The sequence below is a fragment of the Sciurus carolinensis genome, chromosome 1, assembly GCF_902686445.1.
Source record: "Sciurus carolinensis chromosome 1, mSciCar1.2, whole genome shotgun sequence".
Taxonomy (NCBI): Eukaryota; Metazoa; Chordata; class Mammalia; order Rodentia; family Sciuridae; genus Sciurus; species Sciurus carolinensis.
In genome coordinates, this window is record NC_062213.1 from 187,105,835 (window position 1) to 187,126,642 (window position 20,808).

Here is a 20,808-nt window from a genome sequence, read left to right on the forward strand (position 1 = left end):
TAAAATTCTTTAATTTACTAGTGTATGAACACTAGTCAGAGGAGTTTGGGGACCCACCATTCTTTTTCTTCAATTTGGTGGTAATAACAAGTTAAAAATACTTTGCTTATAATAAAATAATTTCTGTTGTAACATGACTTTTCTAAATAATACCTTCATTTTGCACCCAGGTATAGTATTTCACAGTGGGCACTTTTGCTTGATCTGCCCAAGAATACAGAAAATACCAAGGTGGAAATGCTAAAGCACTGGACTGGAGTTGCTCTGAGTGGTAGAGTGCAAGCCTAGTATGCATGAGGGCCCTGGGTTATCCCCAGCAGATCATTTTAACTTTTTATTATTTATTTTAATTTTGTAATTGTTTTTGAGCTCTTTTCTTGATTGACAAATGTGCATCCTCGGTGTTTCTTATCACTATCTTCAGTTCTATGGTTAAGAGTTCTGTCACATCCAGGTTGTTGTTTTCATGACTCTGTTACATCTCTGCTATCTATCCTATGTGGCAGAGACTATAGCCATAGCTTGTTGCCAGAGAATGTGAACAGATCATTTAGAATATTATAAAACAGAATATTTAGTTTGTTTAGGATAATTGGCTAGTGTGTAACAAGGTGCTGTGGGTGTGTGTTTTTCTGCATATGACTTAAAATTTCATGTATCAGTGTGTGAATGTAGTTGTGTCAAAAAACTTTGTGATTTTAAAATAGAAATGAGAAAACTGAGCCTACTTGAAACTGAATATTACAAGTTTGTTGAGTGTTGGGAGATTTGTTGTCAGAAGACTGATAGATTTTCATGATTCTGGAATTAAGGATACTGCACCAGGGTCCTGGTACCTGTCAGTCCCCTCAGGTGCTATTCTTACTATAAAGGCAAAATACAACCAAATTTTGTTCTTTGTCTCTAAGCACCCAAACCCTTCATTTATTTCCCTCCTAACCACAAACATTTCTGTATCTATGCCATACCCTTTCTTTCTCATGGGAAAAATGTGACTTCTTCCAAGGACAGTCCCTCTATCAGTTCTTAAATCCAACTCTTTGGAACTTTCTCTGTCAGTTATTCTTATTCTCCTTTCAATATCCTCAAAATTTTGTCCCTCATTGTCTCTTTCTGTAGGCTTGGAGTACGTTACTTCAGAAGACTTTGGCTTAAGGTTCTTCTATAATAATTTTTGGTTTTTGAGAGAATTAATGATTGGCTAGAACAAATCAATGTATTCTTTAAGTTAATATTTTATAATAGGATCTACTGAGTCAGATGTAGTCTTTGGAAGTCCCAAGATGATTCTTACTAGTCTAAACTTCTTTGCTTTTCCCTTTGTTTTTAGGCCCAGCTGTGGTCCCTCACCAGTATTATGGAGTCACTCCCTGGGGAGTCTACCCTGCCAGTCTTTTCCAGCAGCAAGCTGCTGCTGCAGCAGCAGCAACTAATTCTGCTAATCAGCAGACTACTCCACAGGCGCAGCAAGGACAGCAGCAGGTAAATGTAAAGAAAAACACTGAATGCATGAGTTCCTTCTTTTGTATGTATATATATTCAGTCTCAGATTTAACTGTTCTCATGGAATGTCTTTTAAATACCAGGTGATTGGTCAGTGTAAGTAGGGGAGGTAATGATAGTCATTCAGTTTTTGTAAGAGAAAATAACTTAGAGGATTGTTTTAATCTTATAGCTAGCTGAGTGTGGTTGTACATGACAGTAATCCCAGTGGCTCTGGAGGTTGAGGTGGGAAGATCACGAGTTCAAAGCCAGCCTCAGCAAAAGAGAGGTGCTAAGCAACTTAGTGAGACCCTTTCTCTGAATAAAATACAAAATAGGGCAGAGGATGTGGCTCAGTGGTTGAGTAGTGCCCCTGAGTTCAATCCCTCGTACCAAAAAAAAAAAAAAAAAAAAAAAAAAAGAGAGAGAGAGAGAGATCCTATAGCTAGCAAGTGACAAAATGGGTCTTCAGACTGGTTGTTAAATTTTCCTTTTGCTGTGCTACAGATGCCTGCTCTGCACCATTTTCAGATCACTTCTAGAGTTTTGAAAATGACTTGCCAAGTAAAGGGGAGGTGCTAGGTTTTTAGACTGCATATTTCCAGCACCTATTGGGTTGGATGTAAATCCTAAAAACCTATAGTATCTCTGTTAACTTATAGGAGCTTTTTAATTTCATTGAGAAAGAATAGTTCAATGATAAACTAAATACTATATGTCTTTTTTTTCTTTTCTTTGGTAATGGGATTGAACCCAGGGGCACTTTACCACTGAGTTACATTCAAGTCCTTTTTTAAATTTTGAGGCAGGGTCTGACTAAGTTGCTGAGGCTGGCCTCAAACTTAGAATCTTTCTACCTTAACCTCACGAGTCCTGAGGATTACATAAGCCACCACACCCAACTTTCTTTTTAATTGAATACATCATTTCCCCCCTGATTACTAAAACACTGCTTAAAAGAAAAAAATTACCCTAAATTCTTATGTCAAAAACTAATCTTATTATTTTGTTCATTTATTTAATTCCTTCCTTCCTCCTTCTCCTTCCTTCTTTCCTTCCACAATGCTGGGAATTGAACCTCAGGTCTCACACGTGTTAGGCAAGCATTCTACCTCTAAGTGACATCTCTAGTGCTTATTTAATTTAGAATTATTCTGTCCATCTGGTTTTGCTTTCTCTTTTTACTGTCTCATGTTAGTGTTCTTTTTAATACCATCCATTAAAGGATATTCTATACTTTATTTTGACTGATCTGTTCGAAATTTAATATTTTGGTATTATAAATCATGCTATTTTATAATTATATTCTGTTCATAAGTTCATAATTTTTTCCTTGGAATAAGTTCATGCAATGCAATTTTTCTATGCAACCCCCCTACCCTCTTCTTTCCATGTTGTTTGACATGCTCTTTCTCTTGCATAGTTGGTTGGAATCTTCAGGTCACAAAAATAAATTGCATAATATTTTGATAATAACGATGAGCTACTGCTTATTATCTGCTGGGTATCAGGCATTGTGCCTTGTAGACCTTTTTTAATGTTCCCATCATGTCTGTAAGATCAGCTGTAAGCTTTCATTCTTTGGAAATAAAGAAATAAAGAGACTTTGGGTAAAGTGTCCACACATCTCCTCTTGACAGTGTTATTCACATAAGGTGATTATGTTCATTTAGTAAAAGATGAGTTGATTGTTAATGTTTTTCTTTTTGCATATTTTTTTACCAAATGGTATAAAAATAATCTGTTCTTGAATACATAAAGCTTTTAATAAGCAACAAGATGAAATTTAAAGTGATCTGATAAGTACTTTGTGCTTGAAAACATAAAACACGTTTTAGAAACAGCAATTTCAGTATCCATCTGTGGGTTCGTCATTTTTACTTACTGGTGTATATAGATCTTTTGTGAAATGTGTATTTCAGATCCTTCAGAATAAAAATGATTGCCAACTTCTTTATCTGTGTTTCTTTAATATCAGGATATGTACCGTAGGGCAGAAGTGGTGTTCTGCACTGAACTTGAATAATGCTTATCTCCATTTGGATGAGTGTTTTTGTGGAACTTAGGAAAGAGAAGGCATTGATTAAATAGGAATAGTGTTAAAGGGTAGTAAAAAGATCTCATATTCCATAATAAGAGAATAAAACTGAGCTGGGGGTATAGCTCAGTTGGTACAGTGCTTGCCTTGCTTGCACAGAGCCCTGGGTTTAATCCCCGCCCCCCCCCCCCCTATATATATATATATATTTGAGAGAGAGAAAGAAAGAAACAGAGAGAAACAGTGTCTGTGTGTGTCAACACAGGTCCTTTAACTGAAATGTGTGGGTTAAGTTCACTGTTGGTCCTGTCTGGAGCACACCCTCCCACTCCTTTCATTTCTTCTATACTCACTTTTGTTCAGGACACTGACATCATGTAGTTATTGTTGATCATCTTTCTTACTCACTAAAAGCTCCATGAAGGCAGAGGCTGTGCTTGCTGTCCTTGTTGCCTTATCCGTGGCATCTACCACACGATAGGATAGGAATGAAATATTTGATTATTGATGGAATTATCCCTTTTGTCTACTTTTTGCTACCTATCAAGGTGCTATATTTAAAACTAAGAGTGGTAGAAAGAAATCTTACCATATGGTATGATGTTTTTAATTGGATTTTTATCCTTAGAGGCCCACCGTATAAAACTGTTTAGTAAACTTTACAACTATTAATTTTTAATAGTTGACTCAACTTGAACTTGAGCATATGGTGGGTCTTAGATACTTCCAGTGAGAAGCAAATAGTTGACTTACTTCTATCTCCCATTTCCAGGTTCTCCGTGGAGGAGCCAGCCAGCGTCCTTTGACCCCAAATCAGAATCAGCAGGGACAGCAAACAGATCCACTAGTGGCAGCTGCAGCAGTAAATTCTGCTCTTGCTTTTGGACAAGGTTTGGCTGCAGGCATGCCAGGTAATACTACATTGTTTTGCCTAATACTGCGAGTGGGGTGGAGGGAAGTCTTTTTTGAGTGATGCTGAGAAGAATGAACATCATTCGTGCTTTCATCTTGTTTGGACTTGTCAAGATTTGGATACTGGCAAGGATGATATACACTTGCCCTCACATAGACCATAGTTCATTGATGAGAGCATTATTCTGAGCCAGTTTTAAGTCTTACCTGTTGGAGATGTATGAATGTTCACACAGCTTGAGATATTGTGGTTTTTCTTTGGTGGTTAACTTTCTTCTCCCTCAGAATTAAGGATCAGTGAAGTGGTTGGCCTATCTTAGCACCATTTAAGGCTTTAGTCTTCATGCCTTTGTATTTGAATAGCACATTGGGAAGAAAGTTCTGTTACTTGATGGGGTCAATCTTTTTGTATTTACAGGATTTTTCACAAATAATAGAGGTGATTTTTAACTGCCTACTTCTGATACATGTATAATGAATACATGTTATTGTTGGTTTACTGTCCTAGGCTTTGTATGGGATTGGAAGTAGTTTCATATTCTTCATTTAAAAGAGATCCTCATTAGACCTCAACTTAATTTTGTGTGTCTTTATTAACTATGAAACGTAGCCTAATTAACTGATCCATTTATGAATTCAGTGAATAAAGTCAGCTTGCTTCATTGTTAGGCACTGATCATTTATATTTTATTAGGAAGTCACCTGCCGTTATCCCATGTGGCTCAAATTAAGATTTAGAGATTTCGTCTTATAAAATACTAAGAGATCCTATTGAAGCCTGTCTAGGTTTTTCCTGCTGACTTTCAGGATATTTGTGCTTAGATTATTAACTGGAATGAAAATACTATGACAATTGTAATTATCATAGCCTCTAGTATTCGTATATTCAAGTAAACAGATTATTGGTATGTGATTGCGATAGCGTTGGCTAACTTTTCAAAGAGCACAAATATTCCTAGTCTACCCATCACCTTTCTCACCATCTACCAGTCTACCCATCACCATCAGCAGAGGAACAACCGACACTTTCCTTCAGTGTACACTTACTTAAGGTGCTAGAAATCATGCAAGATCCTTCTCATTCCTCTTTAACTTAACCTTCCCAGGAACTTTATGAGGCAGGTGGTATGGTTTTTATCTTTTTACTGATGAGGAAAGAGCTACCTAGAGATTGGAGGCTATTCAGTTGTGTATGTGGTGGAGCCAGGATGTAAATTTAGGCCTATCTTATCCCAAAGCTGAGTTTGTGACTATTTATAATGGGCTGGTGTCCAGGATATGTTTGTTTGTTTGGTACTGTAGTTCTCCCTTGTCTGTGGGACTCCCAAGATCCCAGTGGATGCCTAGAACCATGGATAGTACCTAATCCTATTCTCTATGTTTTTTTTTTTTTTTTTAATATATATAGCTTAATTTATAAATTAGCTTAATTTATAAGTTAAGCACATTAAGAGATTAACAACCATAGCTTATTATAGATTTTGGAAACCTCAGCATATGAGGTTATTTTTTCTTTATTAAGCCAGGAGCTTTCACCTTTTCACTTAGCACTTAATGACTTCTCTGGCATATCTCAATCACCAGCATCACCACTCTTGCACTTTGGGACATTTAAAAAGTAAAATGATGTTCACTTGAACATAAGCACTGCAAGTACCAAAATTGAGCTTATAACTGAGACAGTCTGATAACTAGTAACTAATGGGTGGTAGCATTTACAGAACAGATATGCCAGCCAAAGGGATTATTTATATCCCTGACTGATGGATCAGATTGGAGCAGAATAGCATGAAATTATTGTCATGCTATTCAGAATGGCATGCACTTTAAAACTTAAACATGTATTTTTTATTGTTGGAATTTCCCATTTAATATTTTTGCATGGTAACTGAAATGGTGGCAAGCGAAACTGTAGACAAGGGGGGATTTCAGTTTGTGTCTTCATATGTTGACTTGATATTCCTAGGTTATCCAGTTTTGGCTCCTGCTGCTTACTATGACCAAACTGGTGCCCTTGTGGTGAATGCGGGAGCAAGAAATGGTATTGGAGCTCCTGTTCGGCTTGTAGCTCCTGCCCCGGTCATCATTAGTTCCTCAGCTGCACAAGCAGGTGAGCTTCATGGTGCGGGGCAGGGAGGGAACTGCCGATGACATTCTTAAAAGTATAGTGAAGTGTACTTTTTTGGTAATTCTTAGTATAGCAGTTCTACCCTGTAATATTTCAAAGAGAGAATCAGAAGCAACAAGTGACATCTGTAGATTCTGATACTGTTGGAGGGGCATATTCCATCTGGTTAGACACAAGGACAGGCTCCATTGAGATCATTGGAAGTTGGTTTACTCACAGAAAATGGCACTGTTGGCAGCATATCAAGGCTAATGTTACAAATACCAAGTGATTGTTTTTCAGATAAAATGGTGGGTATGTTTGTGGGGGTGGTTTGGCATAGGGTAAGGATAGAGAAAGTGGGAAAAAGTAGTGAGAACTGGCAGAGAAATACATTTGCTTGGGATGGGGTGCGAGGGTGAGAGTTTTTAATATTAAGTTTTAATATAAATAAAAATTAGGAACAGAAGAGATAGTACCTGGAAGATAGTGGTATATGAAAATAGATTTTTGAGGAGCTTTAGTATATGTATGACACGGTTTGAAAAAACTCTCACCATGGATATGTGTGGAATTTGAGATTTTAGAAAGTAGTTGTATGTAATGGGTACATTTGATGTTTGTACCCTTTTTAAACTACACATGCTTTAAATAAGCTGCCAACATAGTGAGCTTGCTCCCTTGGTAATTTAACTTCAAATTGAAAGTAGGAATTTCAGATGAAGGGATCAAAGATAGATTTGTATAGTTCTTTTCCAGGTTTGTGTCTGCCTCCAAAAGATAGGTAGTATTAAAAGGTTTAAACGTGGCTAAAAATGTAGTTTGGAAATGCAGCCAAGCCCTTTCACAGCCAAATGGTTTGCTTTCTTCACAGCTGTTGCAGCGGCTGCAGCTTCAGCAAATGGAGCCGCCGGTGGTCTTGCTGGAACAACAAATGGACCATTTCGCCCTTTAGGAACCCAGCAGCCTCAGCCCCAGCCCCAGCAGCAGCCCAGTAACAACCTGGCATCCAGCTCTTTCTATGGCAACAACTCTTTGAGCAGCAACTCACAAAGCAGCTCCCTCTTCTCCCAGGGCTCTGCCCAGCCTGCCAACACATCTTTGGGATTTGGAAGTAGCAGTTCTCTTGGTGCCACCCTGGGATCAGCCCTTGGAGGATTTGGAACAGCAGGTAGAAATCAGACTGATAGGTTGTTAAGTGAATTTAATTATTTTTATAATCTTTCTGAAACCCTGACAATGCATGGAACCCTGGACAGATATCATAGGCCGATCTGGATCGAGCCTTGTAGGAATCCAGCCAGCCCACATAATCTTGAGATGATGGACTTTTGAAATCAAGTTGTACAGTTGGGACCTGTTTGGGTCCATGCTCATGTTGCAGCTTATTTGCACTCACATAGTTAATTTGTTTCAGGTACTTAAACAGGAGATTTTTGTAGGCATTGGTAAGAACATGGAGGGCACTGTAGAAATGTAAGTTGTTAAAAACTGAGGGGGAGGACTTAGGAGGATCATAGGGCTGAGTACTGCACGTTCCAAACTGTGCCTGTGCGGGGCTTGCAGACCGTAAAGAGGTAGAAGTTTTCTCCAGTCTTTCAAACAGCATTAAAGAAGACATTGTGGAAAATTGGGAGGAAGGATATGAGACAAAACATTCTTAATGTTTTGATGGGAGAAAAGAAGCAGGAATGTAGTCTGGTGAACAGTGGGATAATTGCAGTAGTTATAAAACAATGTGATCTCAAAGCAGAAGGGCATGATAGAAAAAGTACCCTAATTGGAATCCGAGGCTAGTAGTAACTCTTGACTGAGCCCACTAAGAAAACAGGCTTTCATATGTAAGTCTTGTGTAGTGGGGTAGTACCTCATCTATAGATTTCCCCCCCCCCCCCGTATTCCATTTTTCTACTAGAACCTTTGGGTTGATGAAAGGCATTCTTTCTAGTCCATTTTCTTTCACCTTTTCCCATAGCTCATGTGGCCGTCAGAGATTTTTAACCCGTCCCCATCCCATAATATATGACACCAAAGAAAGGTAAATTTGCCATATACGTGTGATGTTGTATTATAAAAGTTTCATGTTTATCTGAGCCATGTCCTCTTTATTACTTTATCTGTCCCTAGAACTGCTACATTAACAGTTAGGCTGTCTCTGCTGACAAATTTGCGGTGGTAAGGAGTCTGGATCAAAGTGTTAGGAACAGGTCACTGGGCTTGTTCTTCGAAGAACAGGCCTGTTCTTATCTGCATTGTTTTAATTCCATTTTAGTTGCAAACTCCAACACTGGCAGTGGCTCCCGCCGTGACTCCCTGACTGGCAGCAGTGACCTTTATAAGAGGACATCGAGCAGCTTGACCCCCATTGGACACAGTTTTTATAACGGCCTTAGCTTTTCCTCCTCTCCTGGACCCGTGGGCATGCCTCTCCCTAGTCAGGGACCAGGACATTCACAGACACCACCTCCTTCCCTCTCTTCACATGGATCCTCTTCAAGCTTAAACCTGGGTAAGAACCATTACTCTAACACCACCTTGAACTCTAGAAATCTCTTGCCACCGATGACATTACAAGTACTTTGCATAAGCAAAGGCCAATCCCTTTATCCTAGAAGTGTCCTAGGTGTTCTGTGCCTTCTGTAAATAACTCATGTTATTTAGGCTATGCCTGTAGCTAGTATAGCAGTTTGGGAGTGATTAGCATTTGGGTACATCCCCTGTATATTCACTTCAGATTTAGTAGAAACTTCTGTGTTCTTTGGCTACTCGTGGGAGTCTTTCATCATAAACACAGTGCAGGTTCATTGAAACGAAACTGGAAACACAGAGACAGGATTTATTCACTTACATCACTTGAAATATTACCACTATTAATATTTGACCTTCTTTTTAGATTTTCCCCTCCCCATATATACAGTTAATAACTTGCTTTTCACTTAAAAGATTTTATTTAAAATTTTTTGCCATTTTTTAAAAGTATTTATAAATATACCCTTAAACTGCATAGTATGCTAATCACTAAATACATATTTCCCTATAATATATTTAGATTGTCTTATGTTTGGGAGTTTTTAAAAACTTACTATCTAGATCTAGGAAAGGAGAATTCTAAGAAGCTGGCTGTAAGAATGAAAAGAAAATTATATTAGCATTTTGAGTGGCAAATCACTAAATCAGAAGGTAGGAGATAATTTCTTATCACATGGTGTACCCTCCTCTCTCCCAATTGTATATCAAATTTGGATTTTGAGGTTCTGATTGATTTCTCAGATGGGGGAAAGTTGAAGCCTAGAAATGGAGTGATGACATTTTGTAAGTGAATGAGTGTGTATTAATTTTTCTGTGTCGATAGGCCTGAACCAATATTGTCTTGGGCAGGTCAGTGTGCCTGGCCAGTTTATTAGAAGATTCTGTTTTTAACCAGCAAGTTTAAGTGGTTTCATGGACTCAAGTGAGGGCTAGCTAAAAGCAAACAAAGACTAGAAATGATAAATAAAAATAAAGAAAAGTCTGACGTGTGAGGGGTAATAGAATTATTGTTCTAGAAATGAGAGTGGTGCTTTTGAGTTTGAGAGTTTGAATGTGTGTATATATTTGCTGATGTGTCTACTTTGAGATTTAGAAATTTTGCAGGGACATTCCTGATTGGACATGCAGTGTTTTGTACAGTAGTGTTTCCTAGAGACAGAATGCCTGGCTTTAAAAACTGGGGGCTATTGCAAACTCTGGAGGGCGGTACGAGTTCCAGTTTGATATGTGGATAGAAGAGAGGAATGAACGAACATTCAGTGACTGTTAGTGTTAATAGTTTGGGGTCCTATACATGCCACTTTGGAAGGTGTAGGCATTATTCCTGTGTTAACAGAGGTGAGAAATCTGGGTCTAAGAACTTAAATGTTTCGTTGAAGGTGTCTTAGATTTGAACGAAGTTTTGACTGCAAAGCAGGCAGCTCAGTGTAAATCCTGTCACGAGATATGCCCAGTGTATCTTTTGAACCAGCATTTTCAGATGCAGAAGTAACCTTTTAATTTCTTGGTTTAAATATTTGAACTATGTCATCCCATTCTAAGTACTAAATAAATCTGCAAATTTATTGTTTTAAAAAGACATATAGTAAATATTTTAAGTTTTTAGGCTCAGATGGGCTCTCTAGTGAATATTCAACTCTGCTGTTGAAATGTGGAAGCAGCCATAGGTGAAAGGTAAATGAATGAATGTGTAGCTGTTTTCTAATAAATTTCTTTTTACAAAAATAGTTGGCAGGCCAGATTTATCCTGTGGGCTGTAATATTTTAGCTCTTGACCTGACACCGTGGCTCCTGGACTGTGGAGATGGAGCCGGAAGCACTGCTTGCATTCACGAGGCCATTCCTCTTCCTAGTGAACCAGCAGGAGGATGATACCTGTTTTCTTGTTGAATAGGAAATAATTACCAATGCATTGTTTCTTGTTTTAACAATTTACTGTATATATAGATTTGTGTTTAACACATTTTTTTCTTTTAAAAAAATGTACCTTGTTTGAGTAATTTGTTCTGGTGCATTTGCGTTGGACTGCCATTGCTGCATGTAGTACACATATTATACATGCCATTCCTGAGGAACTTCATATCTGGATCAGTAGAGGTTTGCCTCAGTTCAGTCTCCTTCTTAGAAACGGGTTTTTCTGTGCCTTAGTCTTAACTTTGAGAAAGCAGAGGCGTGGTGATTGGTTACTAATAGTGTCCATTCAAAGGTCCTAAAGACATTTTGGTGCAAGAAACTTATCAAAATATATATTAGGTCACATCTAATGTAGTTTCTAATTCCTAATACTATTTTACTGCCACCACCAGCCATCAGTTCTTGGATCATGAGCAGCAATACTGTGAATTTGATATTCATTGTGTTTAATACTAAGAATTTTCCAACTCATGTACACATGAAAACTTAAATTCAACATGGGTTAATGAACTTTTTTTTTTTTTTTAATATATTTTTAGTTGTCAGTTTATATGTGGTGCTGAGGATCAAACCCAGGGCCTCCTCGCACATGCCAGGCAAGCGGTCTACCACTGAGTCACAACTCTAGTCCTGGTTTAATGAACTTTATAACACTGCACAGATAACGTTTGAATGCATATACCAGCCTTATCTCTCTTTTTTACCAGTATGGATCTTTTCTCCATCACGTTATTTCCACATGTCCTCTTAGTAGTTAGATTTCTTAAAAAGTAAGTTGACCTGCTTGGTAAATTTTTCATTACTTATTCATCAGTAACTTTATGAGTACCTCTGTAAGAATCCTCAGTAGCTTTTTACTACCAATTGAAAGTCCAGATAGAAAAAAAATTTTTTTTTACTGAGTCACATTTTACATATTTTAAAATTCAACCATTTTAAGTATATCATTCAGTTGTGCAATGATTATCATATTTTAGAATATTTCCATCCCCCTGGTAAGATCTACCCATGCCCATTTGCATTTAATCTCTGTTCCCACCTCAGTCAACCATGATCTATTTTCTTTCTAAAGTTTCATTTTCTGGACATTTTATGTAAGTGAAACCATGTAATAAGTCCAGCTCCTTTCCCTTTGCATGATTTGTTTGGAGTTTGGAGGGTGGTTTGTGGTGGGGGTGGTGGCACAGGCACAGTTCTGTGGGTCAAACCCAGGATCACAAGCATGGTAGGCAAGTTCTCTACCACTGACTTACGCCCAAAGCTCTTTTTTAAATATTTTATTGAGACAGGGTTTTGCTGAGTTTCAGAGGCTGGCCTGGAACTTGTGATCCTTCTGTCTCAGTCTCTGAAGTTGCTTGTTACTGTGCCTAGCTTCTCTTTGCATGTTTTTGAGATTCATCTGTGATCTATTATGTGTCAGTAGATTTTCCTTTTTATTGTTGAATTGTCTTCCTTTATGGGTATACTATATTTTGTCCTTCCACTCATAGCCAATGTGATTGTGGTGTTTGTCTAATTATTGAGTTGTAAGAGGTCTTGTAATATTATGAATACAAATACAGTACATGTTTTACATGTTTGTTTCCTCCAGTTATTTGCTCTTTTGATTTTTAAAATGGTTTCTTATTATTTTATTTATCTTTATTTTCAAAGTTTTGGGGGGGATTGGAGCCAGGGCCTCACACATGCTAGGCGAGGGCTCTATCACTGAGCACAATATCCTCAGCCCCCAAATGGTATATTTTGAAGTGCTATAGTTTTAAAATTTTGATAAAGTTCAATTTATTGTGCTTTTAGTGTAGGGTCTAAGAAATTTTTGTGTAACTTGGGATTCAAGGCAGATTTTATCCTGTATTTCATTCTGAAAATTAAAGCTTTCACTTTAAGCCTGATCCATTTTGAGTTGATTCTTGTGTATTTTGTAAGGCAAGGGTTCATCTTTCTCACATGAATATATAGTCCCAACCCTTTTTCTTCAGCATAGTTTTGTAATTTTTAGTTCATGTGTTTTGCATTTCTTTTGTTAAATTTATTCCTAAGTGTGTATTTTGTATGCTTTTGTGAATGGAATTGTTTTTGAATTGTTTATAGAAATACAGTTTTTTGATTGATATGCCATCTCCTGTGATCTCAGTTATTTATTAGTTCTAGTGGTTTTGGGTGAAGTCTTAGGATTTCCTATTTATAGGATCATATCTCTTGAGGAAAAAAAAAGACAGTTTTTACAATCTGGATGCCTTTATTTCTTTTTTTTGCCATGATTGGGCTGGGCAGAACCTTCAATTCTGTGTTTAATAGAATAGATACAAGCACACATTCTTGCCCTGATCTGATCTTGGGAGTGAAGTTTTTATCTTTATCTGTAAGTGTGATCATAGTTGGTTTTAAATAGAGTTCATTTATTAGGTTTAGGGAATTTCCTGTTTTTCCAAGTTATTGAGTTTTTGTTATGAATGAGTTTTGAATATTAAGTGTTTTTTAACCTTCATTCTGTAAATATGGTACATTACATCAATCAACATTTTTCTTGTAGATTTTGCATCTTATTTGTGAAGGACACCTGCTTTCCTTCTTGTGACGTCTTCGTGTGGGGTCAGGGTGATACATTAACCTTTGAGCACGAGTTTCATAGAAGTTTGTGGAGTATTGGCTTACTTCTTTAAGTGTTCATAAAATTCACCCCTGAAGCCATCTTTGTGTATTTTTACGTTTAAATAATTAAAAATAAGATTTTAAATTATTCAATTTCTTTTCACTTCTTTGGGTCTCACAGGTTCAGGTTTTGTATTTTTTGTGTCAGTTTTGGTAATTTGTGACACTTAGGAGTTTGTCCATTTCCTCTAGGTTTTCAGGGTTATTGGCATAAATTACAATTTTTAAAAAGTGAATTCATGGACTGGGGTTATGGCTCAGTTGGTTAAGCGTCCCTGGGTTAAATCCCTAGTATGTCTCCCTGCAAAGGGGAAAAAAAAGAAAAAAATTGAAATCATTTTCTTTTTCTCAATCTCTCATCTCCCATATGTACACATGAATGCATGCTTGGTAATACATATAAAATATTTTGTTTTCCCCAGTAAGGCAGATGTTGTCAAGTATTTACTTTGTTCAGCTCAAGTATGTTCTTTATTTCTCAATTTAATAGTATTATTTTTATACTTATCAATAGGTTAATAATGAGATTATTAGCAACTAGATCTATAACTGATTTGTGGTTTATCTGTGGGCTAGATGAAGTTCATAAGCTCCTACCTATACCTAAAGTATCCATCTCTAGTAAATTCTACTTCCTTTCTCACAAAGAAAAGGTATTAGAGATGATGTGGATATGAGTACATGAAAAGTCTGATCTCCCCCACCCCCCTGCCCCCCCCCCCCCCCCCCCCGTGTGGGGGATTGAACCAGGGTGCTCTGCCATTGAGCTACATCCCCAGTCTCTCTTTTTTTTTTTTTTTTTTTTTGAGATGGAGTATTGCTAAGTTGCCCATGCTGGCCTCAAACTTGTGATCCTCCTGCCTCAGCCTCCTGAATTATTGAGATTACAGGTATATCTACAACACCTGGCCCAAAAGTTCAATTCTTAATGGTTTTACATCCTGAAACCCTGCCTACCCATATATCTCTTTGTCCTGTACCATCCCCTCTATTTCCTGGTATGCTTCTGATGCTTAATGGTTTTCTGTATAATCCCAGGTTGTACCTTTTCACACTGCAAGCATAAAAAGACAGGAGGTAAATTCATCATTAAGTGTATGGTTGACAGCCCCTAGGCTTTTGACATGCTCTGAAAGAAAAGTGTTGTGCTTGTTCATTCCTTCGGGGTGGAAATACAGTAAAAATATGCACGGCCAAATGTTGGGGACCCTGGAATCTTACTTTAAAGGTGGCAAGGTGGGTCTTCACTCTTTAAACATCTACTAAATCTGTGAGTACCAGTAAGATGGAACATGAGATGGTCATTGGCAGAAAAACCTCTGTAGCATTACAATAAACATCTAGAGTTCATAGTAATTTAAATAAAAATATTTAAGCTCTTAATTTTTGTGGAAAGTTGTTAATTTTTGTAGAAAGTTGATATAGGACACAGCCCAATGAAATCCCCTACTGTCAAAATCTTGTGGAAAACGGAAGTCACCAGAGGCTGCTTGCAAAGCATTGTGAGAAGTCTTTCTTTCAAAATGGGCTGCAAATTCAAACACCTTCAGGGCTATCATGGTTTGAGTTCAAGTACATGTAAACTCACCTACTGAGAGGAACTGAAAAATAGGCTTCTTTGTATTCCTCATCTAATGGAGATTCAGTCAACAAATATGTACTAATGGCCTACTCTCTGCCAGGCAGCTTTTCAGAAAACAACCAAAGAACTTCTGTCTCATGTGAAAGTTAGGCATTCGTTGGCCTGCACAGAGTATGTCTGAATTATCAAGTTTGCCATTTATAATATAATGCCTGAGAAAGTTTCTTTTCCCTTTCAGAGATCTGTATATTTCTTCTTTTTCCAGGACTATTACATGTGTGCACACACGTAGACCTGTGTTTATACATGTCCGGCAACCATGGAGATGCGAGTTTAAAAATCAACACTTGAGGGCAAATGTACATTAACCATTATTGATTAATTAACCATTACTGATCACTGCATTTTTTGCCGCTTCACCCCATCCCCCAAGTGGGGAAAAAACCCAGAAAAATCCAACTGCTGGTAGCTTAAACAGAAGTGCATATTTTTGGCTCACCCAACTGAAAAGTATAATATAGTAGCAGGGCAGTGTTGAGGACTGTTTGTGTCAACATGCAGCCTTGTCATCAAGGACCTGGCTACCTTCCAGTGTGTGTTCTGGCTTGGTTAGTGACCAGGGTCTTAAGATGCTGCTGAAGTGTTTTCAGAACTGTGTGTGCGCGCGGTTTCTCCTGGGTGCCTATTGTTGTCACACCCTCCCAGCACCCACTGCCCCACCCTACCACCACCTCTGTGTCCATTGCTCGGAAAAAAGAGTGGTTTCTGAAACGGAGCCCAGAACCATCATATGGCTGCTGTTTTCTTTCCACATCTTCTTTCTTCCTTTTCTTAAAATTTTTTTCCATTTGGATTTAGAAATACCATGGAATTTGACAAAAATAGCAATGTCCTAGAGAACAAGAAAACGATGTAACCGAGTCTGAAAATGACTTGCTTGTAATTGCAAGGGTCATGACCCTGAACTCGAAAGCCTGGTTTTGAATTTTGGCCGTGAAAATTATGGGTATTGTGTGTTTGGATGAACATTTTATCTCTTAGGGCTGTAATTTCCTATTATATAAATGGGAATTAAAATTTTCTTTCTAAAAATGCCAGTGAGAATTCGATGGAAAGTGTGCATAGAAAACCTTGTCACATAGAGCTAGGCAGAGGACAGACACTCAGTAAAATTGAACAGACTTTTAACACTCAGCCATATTCTTTTGGTTCCATCACTTTCATTGAGACCCAGACCTTTGAAGCTGGGCCCTGGAATTTGTGGAGAAATCCAAGTCAGGTGTCTTTCTGTAGTTATTAAATTGCAAACTAGACTTTGCTTAAACATCTGAAGAAATTAATAAGCAGTTCAGGTGGATGACTTTTCTCACAGATTCTAAATTATTATTCATCTAAGCTCTTCATGGTTTATATGGTGTTTCTTACTTTGCTTGTTTTTAAGAGGAGTGAAGAAAAGTCAGCCCAAGGTTGGGGCTATAACTCAGTGGTGAGTTTACTTAGTACAAGGCGTTGGGTTCAATCCCCAGCATTCCCTAAAACAAAAAGACTTGTTAAAATGTGATGGAAAACATTCTCATTATAACTTAGTACATCGGTTTACCTTTTTTCTTTTTTTCCCCTCGATCGTACTAGGGTTTAAACCTAGGGCCTTGTGCTTTAACCATGGAGTGACACCTGCAGACCTGCTTTACTTTCTGATTAGCCTCTTGGTTATATATTAGCCTCTGGTTTATCTGTCCAGGGATTCCCAATTATTCCCTTGTCACCTAAAGCAGCAGTATCAGTGGCATGAAGGTAATGTTGCTATTGCAGTCATTTCATGCTCTGTCCCATAGAAATCATGACCAGCAATTCTCAAAGTGTATCCTACTTTTTCTACCCTTTTATCCTCTATCTTGGATGTCTTAGTGGTTTTCAGACTTCTATTTGGCAACAAAATCATTCCTTCAAATAAAGATTTTGGAGGTTTCATATAGAGGTAGATAGGGTCAGTAGGTAGCTATCAATAGATTAATCTGGATACCCTGATCTTTAAGGGTGGGTCTCATATGAGAGTGGAGTTTAGGAATAAAGAGAGTCTCCACAGAGCTCAGAGTGGATCACCACTGAAGCTGGTGCTTTTGTGTTTTCTGAGTTCTTGCTGGGTTCACACGTTTCCTTGTCTTGTTTACTGAGGGCAGTGCTGACTGTTGCTCCATTCTTGCCAGCAGTCCACTGTCAGTGGTGAAAAGCATTTCCTTCTCAATCTTTGCGAAAGTTTCCTCCCAGTTTGGTAAGTTGATCTTAGGAAGTTGTAGCACTAATAATATTGAGTTAACACAAAAGAAACAGAATCAAAGAAATCAGAGGTGATGCAGTGCAGGCTCTCATGTGTTGTGATGATTTTTCCTCTTTCCAATGACGTTCCACAAGAATGGTCTTAAGCCCTTCTGTTCTGTAACCAACAGGAGGACTGACAAATGGCAGTGGAAGATACATCTCTGCTGCTCCTGGCGCTGAAGCCAAGTACCGCAGTGCAAGCAGCGCCTCCAGCCTCTTCAGCCCCAGCAGCACCCTTTTTTCTTCCTCTCGTTTACGATATGGAATGTCTGATGTCATGCCCTCTGGCAGGAGCAGACTTTTGGAAGATTTTCGAAATAACCGGTACCCTAATTTGCAACTGCGGGAGATTGCTGGACATATAATGGAATTTTCCCAAGACCAGCATGGGTCCAGGTGAGGAGCTGACTTTGGCACTTGAAGTTACTGAAATCTTAATGCCTTAAATTCCATGCCTCAGGTAATAGCCATGCTATTAGTCCAACAAAGTACATTGCTAATGTGCCTCCTGGTGCTTCACTTCAGAGAGGTGTGGTGTATGAGACTGCCAGAGAAGCAAGTGTTTGGAAAGAGCTTTTAGTAGCCTGGATCACATGCTTCAAGAAACCCTTCCCTCCTGCCTGTCTGAAAGACTAGTTCGTGTTTCTAGTTCAGGAGAATCTCCAAAAACGTTGTAGTTTAAGAAATAGAAGTACTATATACAACTATGTGCATACACTTTTACTTCTTTAAGCATTACAAAGAATCTTTTACTCTCAAAACGACATCATTTAAACATAAATCTGAATCTTGAGTGCTTAAGAGTAAGACAAGTCTGCCAGTTGTGGAGGCGAGAGAAGCAGCTGGCATAGAAGACTAGATTGGGCTTGGCTTAACCCTTCCCTTCATTCCCAGAAGGAGAAATGTGGTCCTAGAGACTAGGTGACATCCCCATCCTTCATTCTCATTTCTGTTTCTGCTTGTTTCTTTCTCTATGTCTATGTTCAGTGAAAAAGCTTTTAATAACCTCCTTCCTCTTTTTTAAGTTCTGCTCACTTACTGCTATACTAGGATTTCTCATTGAATTTTTTTTTGAAGTGGGGATTGAGCCCAAGGGTGCTTAACCTCTGAGCCACAGCTCCGCCCATTTTAAAAATTATCTATTTTGAGACACAGTCTTGCTAATTTTCTAAGGCTGGCCTCAAACTTTTGATCCTCCTGCCTCAGCCTCCCAAGTCTTTGGGATTACAGGTGTGCATCCATACACCCAACTTTTGTATTTGCATTCTATAGGCCACATTAAGAGATAGCGTGATTTTCCTGATACAGTCATCTGAACCAAACAAGGTAAACTGTTACTACTTCAGAAGATAATAAAATGCTACTTCTTATAAATATGAGTTAATAAATAGTAAGGACCATAGCTTGGAGGTCATTGAAGTAGGACACATCTAAAGGCAAAAGTCAAGTTCACAGTTAAGCGTACACATGCCCTTCTGTAACAAAATATACTAAAATTTTAAATATACTTTTAAAAGTTCAGAAATTCTCCTTCAAGCAATACATTTGAACAATGTTCAGTTTCTTGCATGCAGATGCAAATGCATATCCTAGTACTGATAAGTAAAGTGACTTATGCTTATTAATTTCTGAGTCTTCTTTACATGCTGTGTTTGTCCCCTTTACTTTGACTTCAGATTCATTCAGCTGAAACTAGAGCGTGCCACAGCAGCTGAGCGCCAGCTTGTCTTCAACGAAATCCTCCAGGCTGCTTACCAACTGATGGTGGATGTGTTTGGAAATTATGTCATTCAGAAGTTCTTTGAAGTAAGTCTTTGTTCTTTCTGTCATTTGACTTTAGATAATCTCTAGAGTATTTTGATTTTCATTGGCATTTTTAAGAATAGCAATTCCATTCCAGTCCTCAAAGTGAAGTGTGTGTGGTCTTCTTGAAGATCTCTTTCAGTATTTTTCCAATTTGTTAGCAGGACTTTACTTGGTATGGTTTAAATACCCAAGTAGATGATGCCAGTGTATTGTGGCAGTGTGGTTTGAGAATTGTCCTCATTTAGAACCCATTTTGTCAAAATGGTTTCACCAAACATGTCACTTTTGGATAGTATTCAGTAAGGTAATTTTAGCAGGATCACAAGTAAGGTACTGTGAAAAATTGGAGGAGGAGGCAAAAAAAAAAAAAAAAAGAAACAAAAGATACCTAGAGAATTGTCTTTGAACACCAATTTCAGTTTTTTCTATCATAAGCCAGGCTCATGAGGTTTGCTAATTGCTTTCTGGGAGATCCTTTAGCCTTGACTTCATATTTTACCTTGCAGTTTGAATCATTGTCTTTGGAAAGGATTAATGTCTGTTTCCTCTAATAAATCAAAAATTTTAAGGAGGCAGGGATTTGTTGCTTGCCAATTGTCATCAACCTGAAGTTGAAATCACAGAATGGCAGTGAGATGAAGAATCTGGTTAGGAGTGGGGTGGGTGTAGGCGTACTTGAACACTGAATAAAACCTGCCACCAAACAGATTTGTAAAACTTCATATATTTTGTTTCATTTGTTTGAGGATTAAAAATGGCTTACAAGCTTTATTTTTTCCCATGAGGACTTATATTCTACACTAAATTTTCCATCTGTGAACTTCAGATACCAGTCTAAATGTAACTGTTGTACTTCTGATTTTAGAATGTCTCTGCACTGCCATTTTGTCACAGATGTAAAAGCAGAGAACTATAGCTCTGGAGGTGTGTGGTGCAGCTTTGGGCAGCAGATCCTACAGTGGAAAGTAGCCCTGGGATTTGGGACAAGCTGGAGCACTTTCCTGGTTGGAGCTTAGTGCCCATGCACAAAAAGGAGGGTTTATGATAATTCATAAATTCTTCTCTGGTCTCATGATCATGCAATTCAAGTAAAAATAAAAAACCACTGGCAGGAAATCGTTCTCAGTACAGTTTTAGTATCATATAGCCGTGCTTCTTGATTCGCCTAACTTCTCCCCTCCTGAGTCTCTTGCCTCCTGTAAATAGTATCAGTTCTTGGAAAGATGAGGAACACTAATTCAAAACAGAGTGTTCGGGTGTGCTTTGGCTTAGACTTGATGTAGTTGAAGGAACTTTTCAGTCAGTGGGCCTCAGTTACCTCAAGTTCTGTAGAACTTGAGAAGAAGTCGTCCTTGCATTTTCCCAACATTGTCTATAGCCGTACAGAACAGTGTCTCCCACACATTATTCATTTGAGAATAAACATATGTACTCTGGTGATTAATGGAGTACAGATTCATTTAATAG

At 38.1% G+C, this 20,808-nt stretch overlaps 1 protein-coding gene and 1 non-coding gene across 15 annotated transcripts in view; both read left to right on the top strand.

The window, feature by feature from the left end:
• Pum1 (pumilio RNA binding family member 1) overlaps positions 1-20,808 on the top strand; it is a 124,073-nt gene that overhangs the window by 87,440 nt on the left and 15,825 nt on the right. For 12 of the 14 annotated variants that reach the window (XM_047542591.1, XM_047542594.1, XM_047542592.1 and 9 more), the window contains 7 exons: positions 1,331-1,482; positions 4,293-4,431; positions 6,399-6,542; positions 7,414-7,710; positions 8,812-9,048; positions 17,664-17,931; positions 19,212-19,341. In XM_047542591.1, the coding sequence (XP_047398547.1) occupies positions 1,331-1,482; positions 4,293-4,431; positions 6,399-6,542; positions 7,414-7,710; positions 8,812-9,048; positions 17,664-17,931; positions 19,212-19,341 (1,367 nt within the window). The remainder of the gene's footprint in view (positions 1-1,330; positions 1,483-4,292; positions 4,432-6,398; positions 6,543-7,413; positions 7,711-8,811; positions 9,049-17,663; positions 17,932-19,211; positions 19,342-20,808) is intronic. The other 2 variants (XM_047542597.1, XM_047542598.1) reach the window with 1 other exon arrangement.
• On the top strand, positions 4,555-4,627 carry LOC124968625 (small nucleolar RNA SNORD103/SNORD85). The gene has a single exon (XR_007105795.1). It is a non-coding gene; the product is annotated as a small nucleolar RNA SNORD103/SNORD85 (small nucleolar RNA).